This window comes from Chelonia mydas, chromosome 4, assembly GCF_015237465.2.
Source record: "Chelonia mydas isolate rCheMyd1 chromosome 4, rCheMyd1.pri.v2, whole genome shotgun sequence".
Classification (NCBI taxonomy): Eukaryota; Metazoa; Chordata; order Testudines; family Cheloniidae; genus Chelonia; species Chelonia mydas.
Window position 1 is genome coordinate 116559679 of NC_057852.1, and position 14488 is coordinate 116574166.

The window sequence follows — 14488 nt, forward strand, 5'->3', positions numbered from 1 at the left end:
TTGACATGAACTGTTGCAAATATTTCTTATAAGAGTCACAGCGTTGTACAAGTTGAAAAAGGGCAAGCAGCCAAAAGGTTAACTCTAAGCTACATCATGTAAAAAATTTAAATTAAACCTTAAATTATGAAAGTAAGATCTACTACTAGTGTTCTTTGTACTGAGTTATCTCAGTCTCATGCCACAGTTAATAGCACGGCACAGAACATATTTATAAGATAGCACAGTACAGATTTGGAAAAGAATAAGTACAAATTCCCTTTAATGTCTACCGCTGTTGTATAGAATAGTTCATATTCATAAAATAAATAAATGTATGAAGGAAACAAATGGTTCATCATTGCAACTGAAGAAACATACGTAACCAGTTGTCAATTACAAGTAATAACCTCATATTGTGGCCACTTTTTACCAGTTTAAAGCCAAATGTTCTAAACATTCTTCAAAATTCAAGAGGCAAGTGGAGTTTTTAATACTCAAAAAGTGGAGTTACTTTTACCGCAACAATGCAATGTACAGTGCTGTTACCAATGCAATGCTCCTTTGGCAAGGATTAAACATAACTCACAATTCTGTGGTTTCACAGTATCCGGAAACGCTGTGAAAGTAGATACAGTAACTGACCTATGAAGACTATCTGCTTCTCTTACCGGGCTTCCCATCATTTCAGTGATATCCCCTACTCCAGCAGGAAGTTCCTTCTTGGGGCTACCATGGTACCGTTCTGCCTCCTTTACTTGGACAAGCTGTTCATCCAAAGCTTCTTTCTGAAGAAGCAGCTTTTGGGCATGGCCTGCCTGGACACCAAGATCTTTTTCCAAAGCCAAAATCACTCTGTCTTTGCCTTTTATCTCATCCATCTGCAAGGGAACAGAGCAAGAGAGAAACTTCTGTAACATTTCCAAGTATTTACAACAGGCAGCAAACATACCCACAAAAGAAAGTTCTGCTCTCAGAACTACAGTGGCCACCTAATTGTGACTCTTTAAAATCAAGCTGCATCTACCTGAAATAAACATTCTTTTTCCTGCAGAAAACATCAGTCTTCCATTTGCTACGGTCCCAATCCAATGCCCTTTGAAATTAATGGTTACTTCAATAGAGGTTGGAGTAGGCCCTATATAACAAAGTGCTGGAAGCTAATAAATGAGCCAGCACTCTGATCACTTAGGAACCAATCAGCTTCCCTGGAGAAGGCTGATTGGGGATATGAAACTAATTAGCTGACCAGGCTAGTGAACCAATTAGCCATCAGATGAGAAGTATAAAAGAAGACACAGGAAGGCAGTGAGGGGGAGGACCTGGGCTAGCTGAGTTCTCAAGGAAGGGAGATGCTTGTTCCTGCTTGGCCCAGTAGGACAGAGCCAGAAACCTTGCAAATACTTTGCTGCACAAGACTGTATTGGTGATGGGAATATAAATAAATTCATATAATTTGTCACCTACTGATGGTGTCTGAGAGGTTTCTGGCGCTTGCCCTATTATGCTCTACATGAGGTAGGTATAAAACAAAGAGAAAAAATACTCTCTACTTGAGAATGCATAGTTTCCCTGGACAAAAAAAGAACCTTTCTTCACTATATTCTGAGAAAGATATTCACCTGTGGTGCAGAGGGCCAGGAGGAAGCCAATGTACCGTTTAAATCCCAACTAAGCCTTATTTTGAGGCTTAAGTGATACATCAGCCTCCCGCTGCCTCTCTGTGTAGGAGTGAATTTCAGACATGACGAATCTATCCACAGACAAATGCTATTAAACCAAAATGTGTACTAATCCAAAATTCGGAAACATACTTAACTACCTTTCTTCTTGCTCCTTGTGATAAGATTAAAACATAGATTAGTCTTTGCATAGAATGAAAAAGGAAATGTTTTATATCACAGCACCCTGAGTGGGTAAGACACGATTTCAGCATGGTAGGGAGAAACGTTTCCCTAAATCCTATCTTTGTTTACCCAAATGTGTTGCTCACACATCTCAAAACTACACAGAGCATACTATCAGCAGTAAACTACTGTAGCTTACACTGGATGTGCCCCTCACAGCATCAGCAAAATTGACTTTGGTAATATTCCAAACACTAAGGGAAGTGACAATCTACACTAGTTACTATAGAAACAGATTTCTTAACATGTACGCTAACAATGTACCATATATTTATTGGGAATGTGCTACATGCTTTCTTTTTCTGTGTATTACCTCATTTCCTTCCTCCCCCCAAATGTAAATCCATGGGATCACTAGGGAAAAAAACCCCATATCATATGTAACATATTCTTTATCCCAATCCTATGTTAAGAGTGCATCAACCTTAAATAGTCAAGTACTCAAAAGTCAGGAAATGCCAGAATTAAGGCTGTCCTAGCAATTGTAACTCTGGTGCTTGTATGTTTGCACTGCAATAAATTTTTAATTACATGATCACAGACTATTTGTTTTCCTAGGGATTCTTGCCTTACTCAGTTCCAGTGAATGAGGCAAGGCTATGCACTGACTCAGGATGGTACCTTGCTTCGGGCACTGTAGAAGTTGGACCCTGTGAAGCAAATGAAGGCATGATCCACGGTAAGAGAAGGACAAGCTGCTTGTTAAGAAACTAGACTGGTCCCAGAAGATCTGAATTCTACCACCACCTCTGCCACAGATTTCCTAAAGGACTCTGGGTAAGTCACTTAATTGTTCTGTGCCTCAGTTTACCCACCTCACTAAATGCCTGAGGACAAATTAATTAATGTTTGTGAGGTTCTCAACTATTATGGTGATGAGTGCAAAAAGGAAAGGTTCTCAAAAAAGAAAAAATTCTTATTCATGGAACGATTTGTATGATGTGTACTCTGAAGCATGGGGCTACAATGAACAACAATAAAAAAAATATTGAACAGCTGCCTCATTCACTGAGCACCATCCATCAAGTGCACTGAACCAGCCAGGGGTCCTTTGGGAAAATAATATCTGATCATGGAACTAAACACTGTGGGCAAAATTTTGCCTTCAGTTACACAGGTGCTGTTCCCCATTGAACCCAATGAGAGCCACTTCCATGCAACGGAAAACAGAATCAGGCCCTGTAACATAACGCATACGCATAAGGAGGAAGAATTAAAGTTGCATGGAAAGCCTTAATTTTAGCAACTGCTATCTTCTGGGCGCTTCACTTTATAACCCTAATGTTCTTTTAATTTAAATTTTAAATGGAATTTCATAGCTGTTAAAAAAAAATGAAGAGACATTTCGGCACGTGTTGCTATTTGCTAAACAGCAGCAGAATGCTCTGTTCTATGTAATACATACAATCATTGAGGAGGAAACTCAAGCCCTGGTCTTTTTCCATGTACAGCTTCACAAATCATATTCCACAAGCCCATACATATTAAAACTGAAGTTCCATGAAGCAAGAGATATTTTGGGGTGTGTGGCGAGGGGCCACCGGGAGGGGTGTTAAGCAGAAAAACTGCTTCCCTCCAGCCCTCTCTTTTTCCATGCTTAAAAAAGGAATCTATTTTGGTGAAACTTTCAAGCAAAAATAATCACATTTCAGTCAAAAAAGTTAAACCTCAAGAAAGTTATAAGAAACTGAAATGACCCCTTTGACTGGAAATGTACGGGCAACCTTACTAAAGGCTTTGCTCCACCTATTTTTTAATACACACATCTATACACACACACACGCACACATCTTGTAATGCATGTTTCATTACAGCCACAAAGAGAGAGAAGAGGAAGTTTTTAAGCAATCTTGCACAGTTAATTCAATACATAAAGATAAACAGAACAGTGGCACAGTTGCAGTTAGACACCCATCTGTCTTATGTTGCTATGAGCAACAGTATCTCCAGGTTGAAAAAGAAACATATCTGAGGATGGAATAATGGAAGAGCAACTGTTGTTATATTGGAAGGTTTTAGACAGACAAATTGGATCTTTTGATGGTGAAGGAATATTGTGTCTATTTATTGGGTGAATCTATATTAAGAAAAACATTTAAATATACATTTTGTATCCAACTCTCTTCTCTTGGATCCTTTTATTTCTATCTTTACTAAGAGAGAGTTATGAAATATCTGATGCAGTATATTCTTTAATGACAGAGGTTAATCCTATTTCAGCAGTTTAGGTCAAAATTCAATTCCCCCCTTCCCTCAAATGAAAAGTTTCACCTTTCATCTGTCCAACATAACTAATGCAATCTAGCTGCTTCCTCACTTTCACAGCCTCAACCTGTCCCCACCAGTGCCTCAGGATTTCTGCCTTCCTTCCACCCTGACCAAAAAGCAGCAGACGTCTCCATTTTTACTTGTCTCCCCATTATATACAAAGACTAATGCATTGCCATAGGGACTACAGTACATTCAGTCTAACATAGCCTATAGCCTTGTGGAAAAAAAGTTAAGTGTTGCCCTCTGATATTGCATACAGTAGTCTAGATCTTGGCTACATGAGCACACATACAAGTCATGTACAAGTGTGCACAGCCAATACTTCGTATAAAATAGACCAATCCTCTAGCTACTCTGACATAAATCAGCTGATAAAAGCCTCTGGGAGCCCAAACTGTATCCATTGGTTTTGCTTAGGTGTGGTCTTGACACTCCCATCTCCTCTGGCAGTAGCAGAGGGCTGGGCATGCCAACTCTATGCCCCTGGAGGATCCCCCTTTGCACAGGAGTGGTCTTGCCAGAGCTGGTCACACTGAATTTACAGGCAGAATGTGCCGGCAGCGTGGTGCAGGTTTTATTTAATAGGGAAAAAAGGAACATGTTCCAGTATTAAAGTGACTTAATTATAATGAATTAATCTCTTTGGATACTTTGTTAGGTACTATGCTAATTAAACACACAAGCATTTTAACAAAGTGCTTGATTCTTTATACCTATCTTACATGAGTGTAGCACTATCCCCTTTAATAGACTTACTGCTGATTTATGCTCATGCAAATGAGTAAGCATCATCTCTCCTCCCCGCGAGAAAATACCTGCAATGCTTGAGCATTTGAGCCACAATCTGTGGTTCCATTACGGTAACATTCAAGCACCATAAGGGATTCTGAATTTGGTTGCATTACATGACCGACAAGATTCTTTCCAAACTGGGTAGTTAGGTTTTGAGCTCAAAGAGACACTTTTTTCAGTTTGGCAGATCAAGAATGATGCCTGTAATTAAGCCACATAACAGGATGATATAGGCACTCGCCATTGCTCACATTCTAATAGCATTCGAAGGCTTTAGACAATTCTAATCTTTTTATTTACATAACAGTGTATAGTGCACTTGCACATAACGGATGTAGGGGGAAGAGGTGGAGCATCACCGGATTCAAACTGGTTTGAAATTACTCATTTTGATTATAACTATAATCTACTACACACCCTGACCCCCAAAGTAGTGTTATGGGGAAAAGAGGGGTCACCCACCAGTGGCTGCAGAGATACATCAGTGCAAAATCACAGCATAGGGTATTCCAATGTAATTTTAGAGTAAATATTGTGCAGTTGGTTAAAATTACAATTTTCTAAAATATCATTTCTAATTTATATTTAAAGCACGTTTGTTGCATTGTCAAATGGTTAGTTATTAAATATAGCAATTACTTTTATCATTTTGGTGAGGAGATGGCATTAGTAGTCTGTGTCAACATCAAAACCGGCTTTCTAAGAACAGGTATTTTCCCCCAACCACTGGGAGAAACAACCAGAAACGAATGTTTTGACAATATGCATCTTTCAAACATGAATGAGACTCAATACAACCATGCTGAAGAAGATCTCCTTTGGTAAATCTCTCATACTTGCATGGATAACTATAAGATTAAGAAAGAGACCTTTAAAAGAGGAACTTTGGCCTCTCAAAGTTGAAAGAAATTACCAGGGAATCAAAAGCTAGATTTCCCAAGACAGTAACGTGCTCAGTTTTCAAAGTGGAAAAGGCCAGGTGCGGCACTGCCAAGTATAGGATCTTCCTCTCTACTCATCCATCTCAAAGCAATCTCCAAGCCAACTGTAGAACAGAATATACAGTGCTTTTCCCAGAAGCCAAATGTTTCTCGACATTACATCCTTGAGATTAAGAATAAGGATACCTTGACAGTGAGACAGATTAGTTGCTGGACAAGACTACCAAAGAAGGGAGGTGAATTTCAGATAAAACATTTAAAGAAGGAATTAATAAAGAACAATGTCCTTTATGCTGCAAGGGAACAGCTTAGAGGACCTAAATGGTCTCTCTCAGCTCTGCCATCTATGATTCTATAAATACTAGTTGTGAACCCAAAATATGGAGTGGGGAAATGAACTGGGCAATGGCTGTAGAAACAGACATTCTCTACAGTAGATGTATTCAAAGCATGCTTTGTTGCTAATACAAATAAGAGCATCTAATGCCAAGATCTAGGAACAGTAAAAAATGGACAAAGAGTTACGTTTTTAAAAGTGCCCAAAAGTCCCTTTGTGACTTGAATGCCAAGTCATGCAGTGATTTAAATTTCTTTTTTAACCAACATTTTACTAACCCTCACCCCCCTTTTTTTTAAGATATGATATAAGCTATAATGCTTTAAGAGCATACATTCGGACATGTTTTGTAGAAACTTCCCGATGAGCAGGTTATTCCACAAGTGTTCATTACAAGGATTCTTGCATATTTCTCTGAAGCAACTGGTACTGGCAACTGTCAAAAACAGGATAGTGACTAAAAGATGGACCAATGCTCCAATATACTATGGCAATTCTTATGTTCACTGAGAAAGATGTCCAAAGTTAGAAAAACCCAAACTACTATTGATCATGGCAGGGAAAAATGAAATGGGGTAGGAAGAACAACTAAAACTTTTAAAACTAACAGTGCTCTATCTAGACTCCCTGACTTAAAATACTTCATTCTAAGGACTTCACTCATTACTTCATTCATTTTTGTTATGAAAGAAGTATAAAGAATTACATACTTTGTAAAGAGATATGGAAGATGAGTCACATTTCAGGCCTACCAGCCTTGACAATGTTATGTGTGAATGCTAAGAATAAAAAAGGGATTCTTAAGTCATAATATAGGAGCTTGCAACTGGATCTGCTGGGTTCATGGTAAAAAAAAATCTCATGGTGGAATGTTTTATCCTTCAGCTTCTGGGCTGAAGCGTAAAAATCTTCAGAATGTTTAGACAACTAGTAGTTTCAACAATGAAATGCTGAATGAGGAAGTAAGGTCTTTGCAGAAGGTTAGTTTGTCCTTGGAATGTAACTGTGAGATGGTCTCTGGAACAGACGGCAAGATCCACAGCAGAAGGCTACCCCTTGACGTGAACAGCTGTGCATGACAGAGAGACAGACATGTTTAAGGGAACGACTGTAAGAAGTACACCAGGGACTCCACTCTGCTCAGACCTGCATGACTGAATAAATCGGGGTGGATCCCCGGAACATCCCCGTTCAAACCCCCTTGTACTCCGGTACAGGGGCACGGCACAATTGTAGCCCTTGCACTGAGAGGGACCAAAAATCTTCAGTGCAGCACTGTTGCTTCAGAGAGAGGAGAATGCCAAGAGGAGCCTCTTCCCTGCTCTTCAAAGGCAGTGGTGCAGGCTGCATGCAGGATTTGTGTGCATAGTGCACCTTGTCAAAAGGTGGTGCAGTGGCTGATGACCCCCCTATACTCCTGGAGTTTTTACAGGAACAAGGTGCCTCTATACCACCATCAGCGTGGGCAGTACCTTAAAGGTGTAATTTAACACATGTAATGTGTAGATGCTGGGCTCCCTATAATCAGGGTGGCCCGGAGGATTCAGGGGATCTGGGGCAAAGCAATTTTGGGGGCCCCTGCCCTGTCTCAGACCTCAGACTTCAGACATTCTCGCGGGGGGCCCCTGTGGGGCCCAGAGCAAATTGCCCCACTTGCCTATAATTAGGAAACTGGCGTATTTTCTTAGAAGGCTATTTGGATGAAACACAACATTTGTTTCTGGTGGAGAGTTAATCTTTTGCTAGTGATGTTTTTGTGTTGTTTTGTTTTTAAATGAAAGATAGTTACCTGAGAGCTCAGAAGGGGAAAAGATTTCTCTGAACACACTATCAATCTACAAGCATTTTATCCCTTTAAGAAACTGGATAGAACACAAAAGTTTCTAAACTGACTCTGATTACCTGTGCAACAAATATGCATGTTATTATTCTGAGTTGTTACAGACAAGCGCAGTAGTCTCTGTTAGAGCTGTGTGGAGAATGGCAGTTCCCTTTCAGGAAGGATTTTCAGATTTTGAAATTTAGCTTCATTACAAAATGGAATGAAAACTGAAAATACTGAAATTTGCCACAGAGGAAAATTCCACAGTTTTATTTATTTGTTTCAAGTAACTGAAAGGTTTCATTTTGACAAAATCAAAAAGTTTCATTTCAATTTATACTTTATCATCTGTACAAGTTTGTATTATCATGTATAACAGAATACAAACTAAGAAAATAAAAACAAAAAGTCATTTCAAAACACAAATTTGAATTTTTTTGTTCTGACAATGTAAAAAAGGGATGTTGCAACATTGTTGGAACTTTTTCCCTCCTCTTTCATCTAAATGAAATTCCAGAAAAATCTACTTGATTTTGCAACGCATTTAGATTTTGACAAAACTACAGATTCTAATGCAGTAAAGTTCTGCCAAAATTTCTCTGGCCAGCTCTACTCTCTGTGAAGGCGCTGAAGTGGAAGTTCTTTCTAATTCATATAATTACATCTTTTGGACTTGGAGGTAATAAGGATATTTAATAATTGTCCATCTAGCTTCAAAGGCACACAGCTGATCAATGCTGCCCTTGAAAAGAAGTATTTCTCCTCTGATTCAGTTCACAGCAGCAAGGATTTCTTTTTTCCCTTACCGGGATGAAGGTGAAGAAATATCACATTACAGTTCAACCAATTATGTGAGGTTATCACAATATATGGTTATACAGTAGCAACAAACAATCCTAATTCATTTCACGTTCAATATTCTAATCTTTGTAAATATGGGCTTGATCCTGTGTCCAGTGAAGTTAACAGGAGCTTTGCCACTGATTCAATGGATGGAAAATCAAGCCCCATGGGCTCAACCTTACTCTCATCAAAATCAATGAGTCTTTCCATTTACTTTATGCAGAGCTGTTTTTGGGACTTGATAATTAGTAGGACTACATGAACATAATACTCACCAAGTTTGACTGGAGTTTGTGCATGTGAAAGGATTGTAAGCTCTGACTTTATAAGGGTTTTTCTATTAAAGAATTACAATACCTATCCAAAACAAACTAAAGTCTAGTTACCTTCAGCACATAACAGAAACAAAATGAACATTCATTCATTAACACACACACGTAAACGTGAACTGTGTGCCTAACTTGTCCCAAATTTTATGCATATTACTGCATAAAGTGAAACTGACCAGTACTTCAGCTTCCCTCTTACTAAAATAATACAGCAAATGAACAGAGTGCAAAATGAGTGACAAAATCAATTTAATGCATTTGTAATGACTATCCTTTGCATTATTTTCCACAGGAAGCAGCATTAAGCATCCACTGTGTATTTTAACACAAAGAGGTTTGCTCTGTCTAATAAGGGTCCTGCTGGTAGCCGTATCCCCAGAGTCACAAAATAAATGACATTTTATTTGTTCTTTTCAACAAATACAAGAATGGTAATCTCCTTTCACTTTTATACAGTCAACAAAAATGGTTTGGCTTGTGCTACAAAACACACCAAGTGTCTGGTTGTAGTGGCTTAAAAGGATTTAATAGAAAATGTGTAAGCTTTAGGTGATACTCAAGTAAGAGCAACTAAGATAGATGTTTTAAAAATTAATAATTTAAAAGTTTAGATTGAGTAAAACATTAAACACTAATTTTAGTAAAATCTACTCTATAAGCAATTCAGTAAACAGAACATTTTGTCTTCAGTGTTAATCTGAATTCTATTAAGTTTCTCCAGTAACAATCCAAGATGTAGGTGTGTGCAATGATGGATAGAGGAAAATCTCCTTAGAAATGTGGCTGTTAATACAGAGCTCAATCCTGAAACTAAATTTGTAATTTTTTCCTCTGACATGCTGGTGCCCTTCTCTCTGGTGTAGCTTTTGATAAATGTAGGGTGCAAATTGCACAAGTCATAATAACAGGTTCTTTACTCAGGCAACTACATACATTTATTATGGGAGATGAGATTGGTGAATTGCATAGAAACATGAGGACTTTATTTAGTACTTAGAATATACAAGTAAAATAGAACTCAGAGAAAAATATAATAAAGCAAGATAAATATAAATGAACAACCCCCTACGCTGTGCATACTCACAGCCTTATGGAGACCCTTAGAAGTGAAAAGGGGAAGTACGTGGAGAGCAGTATGAGTGGGCTTGACAGTACAAAGACTTTTGCCATTCTGTCATCCCTAATGTCCTAACTAAAGGTTAACCAAACACCATATTTTATATCCCCTTTTCCTGACCACGCATGTCTGGGGATCATATTTAGATTGTTTTCTGGCCTTTAGTCCATGTACGGCTGTCTGGAACCGTAACTGGGTTCCAATTGTTGACACCAAGCATGTGCATAAATACCTTTCCCAATATTTCTAGTGTATCAGTGTGGTTAAATTCATGATTACACATACTAAAATCCACCAAAATCTGTTGTTTCGTCTTTCTGAGCTGTACTTGTTTATCAAAAGCTACATATTGCAAAAGCTCCTACAAACCTTATGACATTAGGTAAAATACTTATGCTAATTTATGCTAACTGCCAGTCCTTGCTAAACCTCATGATAACCATTATAACATTACTGGGCCTTAATTAAGCTTATTGTAAAGCCTATTTTGTTTTATTGTGTTCCCCTTCTTTCATTATAGCATTTCTTAAGCAGCTTAATTTAGTCTAACATATAGATTACCATTTATTCTCAGGTATGTACCTCCCAAGATCAGGTCAATGTCCAAAGGTCAACACTGGTAAAGGGCACCTTTTGATTTTCAGCATGGACTGACATTTTCAAACAGGCATGTACAAAAGTTTACGGACACTTTTGCTTTAACTTAGAGATGCAAAACTTCCAATGCACACACGCACACTGGGGTTACGCATGTAGGTGCATGCATGCCTCCACAACCCTGATTTGCAACTACAATTCAGAGGATTTCCACATTGAACCTACATATACACAAAAGTGCAAACGTGGCTTTGCGCACATCTGATTGAAAATCTGAGCCATAGTCTACAGTTCCAGAGAAGGCAGCTTGTATTTTTCAACTTTACTAAAGATGTCTGACAGCTGAGCTATGTATAAACATTGTTATTTCTAATTTTAATTATTTGGATGTTGTTCACATACTTTGGTGACTGGGAAAATATAAGTACTTAGATATATGAGATAATGTAGACTACGGATATAATACAGTATTAGGTTACAATTTTTAAAATACCATTTTAAATTGTTACAAATACATACATTCCAATCAGCTGATTTTCTTATTACTATTCATGTTGTCTCCTCATCGTATTTCTCTCTGCTTGGGCAATGAAAAAACTTTCCAGTTTCATCCCTCCAGTTTGTTTCTAGTAAATTTCATTTTCAGGTTCTCATACATTAGCTAAGATGAGCTGCAGTGTTTAGATTCCACATTTTGCAAGAGAATGTCTGCTTTTTAAAAACAGTTTCCATAGGAATTTTTTTTTAAATAATGAAAACATTTCTATTGCTTGTGTCTGAAATCAATTATTTGAATAGCACTGATATATGAGCAAAACTTTTATAAAGAATTTATTTTAAAATATTATTTTATGACTGTACTTTTTATAGGTCAGTAGGAGTCTACAGAAGCATTGTGCTTATGTGAAGAATTTAATTTTAATATCTGTGCATATATGAAATCTCATTATCCAGTTTTCAAAGCTCATTTTCAACAGCTTGCAAGGTTCACACCTTCAATAAAAAATGAATACAACTTTATTTTATTGTATATACAGTCTGCTTGTTTTCAAATAGCCAACATGATCGACAGACAAAGGGTGGATATTGTCTTATCTTCTTTCATATTAGTTTTCTTGGTCGCAAATAAGAGAAGCCAAATGCTTGGACTGAAATTACTTGAGGGTGTCAAAAATCAGTCTTGAAAACTGGAAATGAGTCTCAGCAATAACTATGGAGAGACTAGCTTTTTACCATATATAAGAAAACCCTCATCGAGATAAAGCATGTATTTGTCCAGTACCTTGTTACATTTAAATGACTATAAGGCAGTCAGATTTTGAATCCTGAGTTTGATCCTTTACTCTCAGGCCAGTCCTGGCCCTAAGGCATTGGGTGAGCCTTATTAGAGTGCAGTGCTCTGTACTGTTGCTAAACAGCAAGACATGAAAGCAAACAGTGCACAAATTGAATCTCATTTTCAGACCTGTGCTGACATTATTGATGCTTGTGCAGAAAAAGGGAAATAAATGAAATATCGTCCCACACCCAAATCAGATTTATGACCTTCATTGGAAAGGCAGGCAAACATTCTTTTTTGCCAAATGGAAGAAGGGAAAGGCATTTGGGGTGTCTCCAAAGTTAGGAGGAAGTATTACAATGAAAAGAAAAATATTTCACCGCCAACCATGAGCTGCTATTTAAACTAAAAACTGAAGCAAGACTATGGAACTAACCCCATTCAGAACACCTAACCAATTTCATATCATGTTGAGACTCTGCCAAGTATTTAAGAAAGGCCACTAATTCCTGTTCTGTCTTGTTTTATATACGTCAGTGGAGCTTATCCAACTGATTTTGTGCTAGTAAAAATTCTGGCCTAACTGTAATTCAGTAACAAGATGTTTTCAGTTGTTGGCAACCTGAGCAAGATGGACTAGGTATTCTGTTTGCAGAACCTTAACTACCATGAGGCTGGAAAGGTATCTTATGGTTCTCACTCAGAGAAGACCAAGAGGCTCCATCAGTTGTGGGTGGGGCTTACTGTAGTTATGTAACAAATGACACATATGAGTAATGTTGCAGGCTTTTGCCATTTCTATAATCATTGTCAGGTCATCATTGTTCCGACAGCCCTGCAGAAACACTGACTCTGCTTCTGTTCTGTTACTGTTCTGCCTATTTAAAACTTGATCTTCTAACAGTAAAAAAGGACACTGCCAAGGATGTTAGATGTAAAATTGTTTTATTCTGAGGGAGTGTGCACATGCAGTATGTGCTGTGTCCTCCGTCCCCTAGCACTATTTAGCTGCTTTCTTCCAAGCAAGGATACAGAAATCAACAAGAACCTTGTGTTCTCATGGAGACCGAGTATGCGAGTTCTATGTATTATGTCATGTGATCACTTCGAATAATTTGGACTTCAATTCCTGTACTTTGTAGCCCTGTTTTTAGGATTGCCAGATTTTAAGGGACTGGGAAAGAAGTATGATAGGGTAATTATGCTCACTAAAGTCTAAGGCCGGACAACCTTTAGAGCATTCTTAGTAAGTTGTAGCACCCAATAGCCTGTCAATAATCAATTGACTTAAGGGACAAAGTAACTGCAGGAGTGGGAGTGAGTGTGTGTGTGTGCGCATAGAATGACTAACCTGTTCTTGTTCTGTACTCCATCCAAGTTCTGGTCCTGTCACAAGATCAAATAAAGGATTTCCTTAACATTAAAGGAGAGACTATTCCTCTTTTATAATTTATCTTGCATGGTATTTGCATTCTTATTACCATACTGAAAGTTAATTCATTTTAGTAACCAAATCTCAACACTCCATACATGGAAAATTTCATGATGCCAAACAGAAAGGCCTTTTCATTATATATTACTGTAAGTCTACTATTGTGTCATAATTTGCCCAAACATGGCAGTATCACTAGTGTAAAATGTAGTGGTTTAGATCAGTACGGTTGGATACATTGCTTTACTTCTGTTTTGTTCATAAGGGGAAGGCTGCTGTCTACGGTGAACCTTATAACGGAGGAAAAGCTCTGTTACCCTGGGCCCACATTAACATCTCTGCCCTTTAAAGGAGTATCAAGAGCAAGTGACAAGGGGCAATGATCCTTGTTACTTCAAGAAAGTGATTGATATGGGCAATACTTTGTAAGCAGAAGGAACTATCTTCTCTTCACTCTGCCAGAGCGGTTCCCACAAGGACAGACTGCTGCAGCACGAACGCTGTATCTGAAATAGTTAGCACGTCCATCACAGAAAGGGCACCTCTACTCTGCAGAGTGAACACATATTGAATCCTTCAATAGAGAATGTCTCGTAAGGAAAGGAATTTCAGGCAAAGAGGAAGAGAAAACTACCCAATAACTTGGATCTCTTGAGTGGAAACACATGGCAGGGGTTTGGTACTTCCACTCTCTTTATGTGGTGAGTGGACTGGGGTGGAGCCAATACTCCTCTGTGCTGCAGGAAAAGAAAGAAATGGGAATAGGGTGTGTATTATCCAAACAACGAACAATTAAATATGCTTCAAACCAGACTCCAATCTCTTTCATGGGCAACACAATA

The 14488-nt window shown here is 38.2% G+C and overlaps 1 protein-coding gene across 20 annotated transcripts in view; it reads right to left on the reverse strand.

The window, feature by feature from the left end:
* Positions 1-14488, reverse strand: part of JAKMIP1 (janus kinase and microtubule interacting protein 1) — a 368387-nt gene that overhangs the window by 206864 nt on the left and 147035 nt on the right. For 15 of the 20 annotated variants that reach the window (XM_043544675.1, XM_043544668.1, XM_043544674.1 and 12 more), the window contains 3 exons: positions 14281-14383; positions 13566-13600; positions 651-860 (listed from right to left, as the gene is read on the reverse strand). In XM_043544675.1, the coding sequence (XP_043400610.1) occupies positions 651-860; positions 13566-13600; positions 14281-14383 (348 nt within the window). The remainder of the gene's footprint in view (positions 1-650; positions 861-13565; positions 13601-14280; positions 14384-14488) is intronic. The other 5 variants (XM_043544679.1, XM_043544680.1, XM_037898090.2 and 2 more) reach the window with 1 other exon arrangement.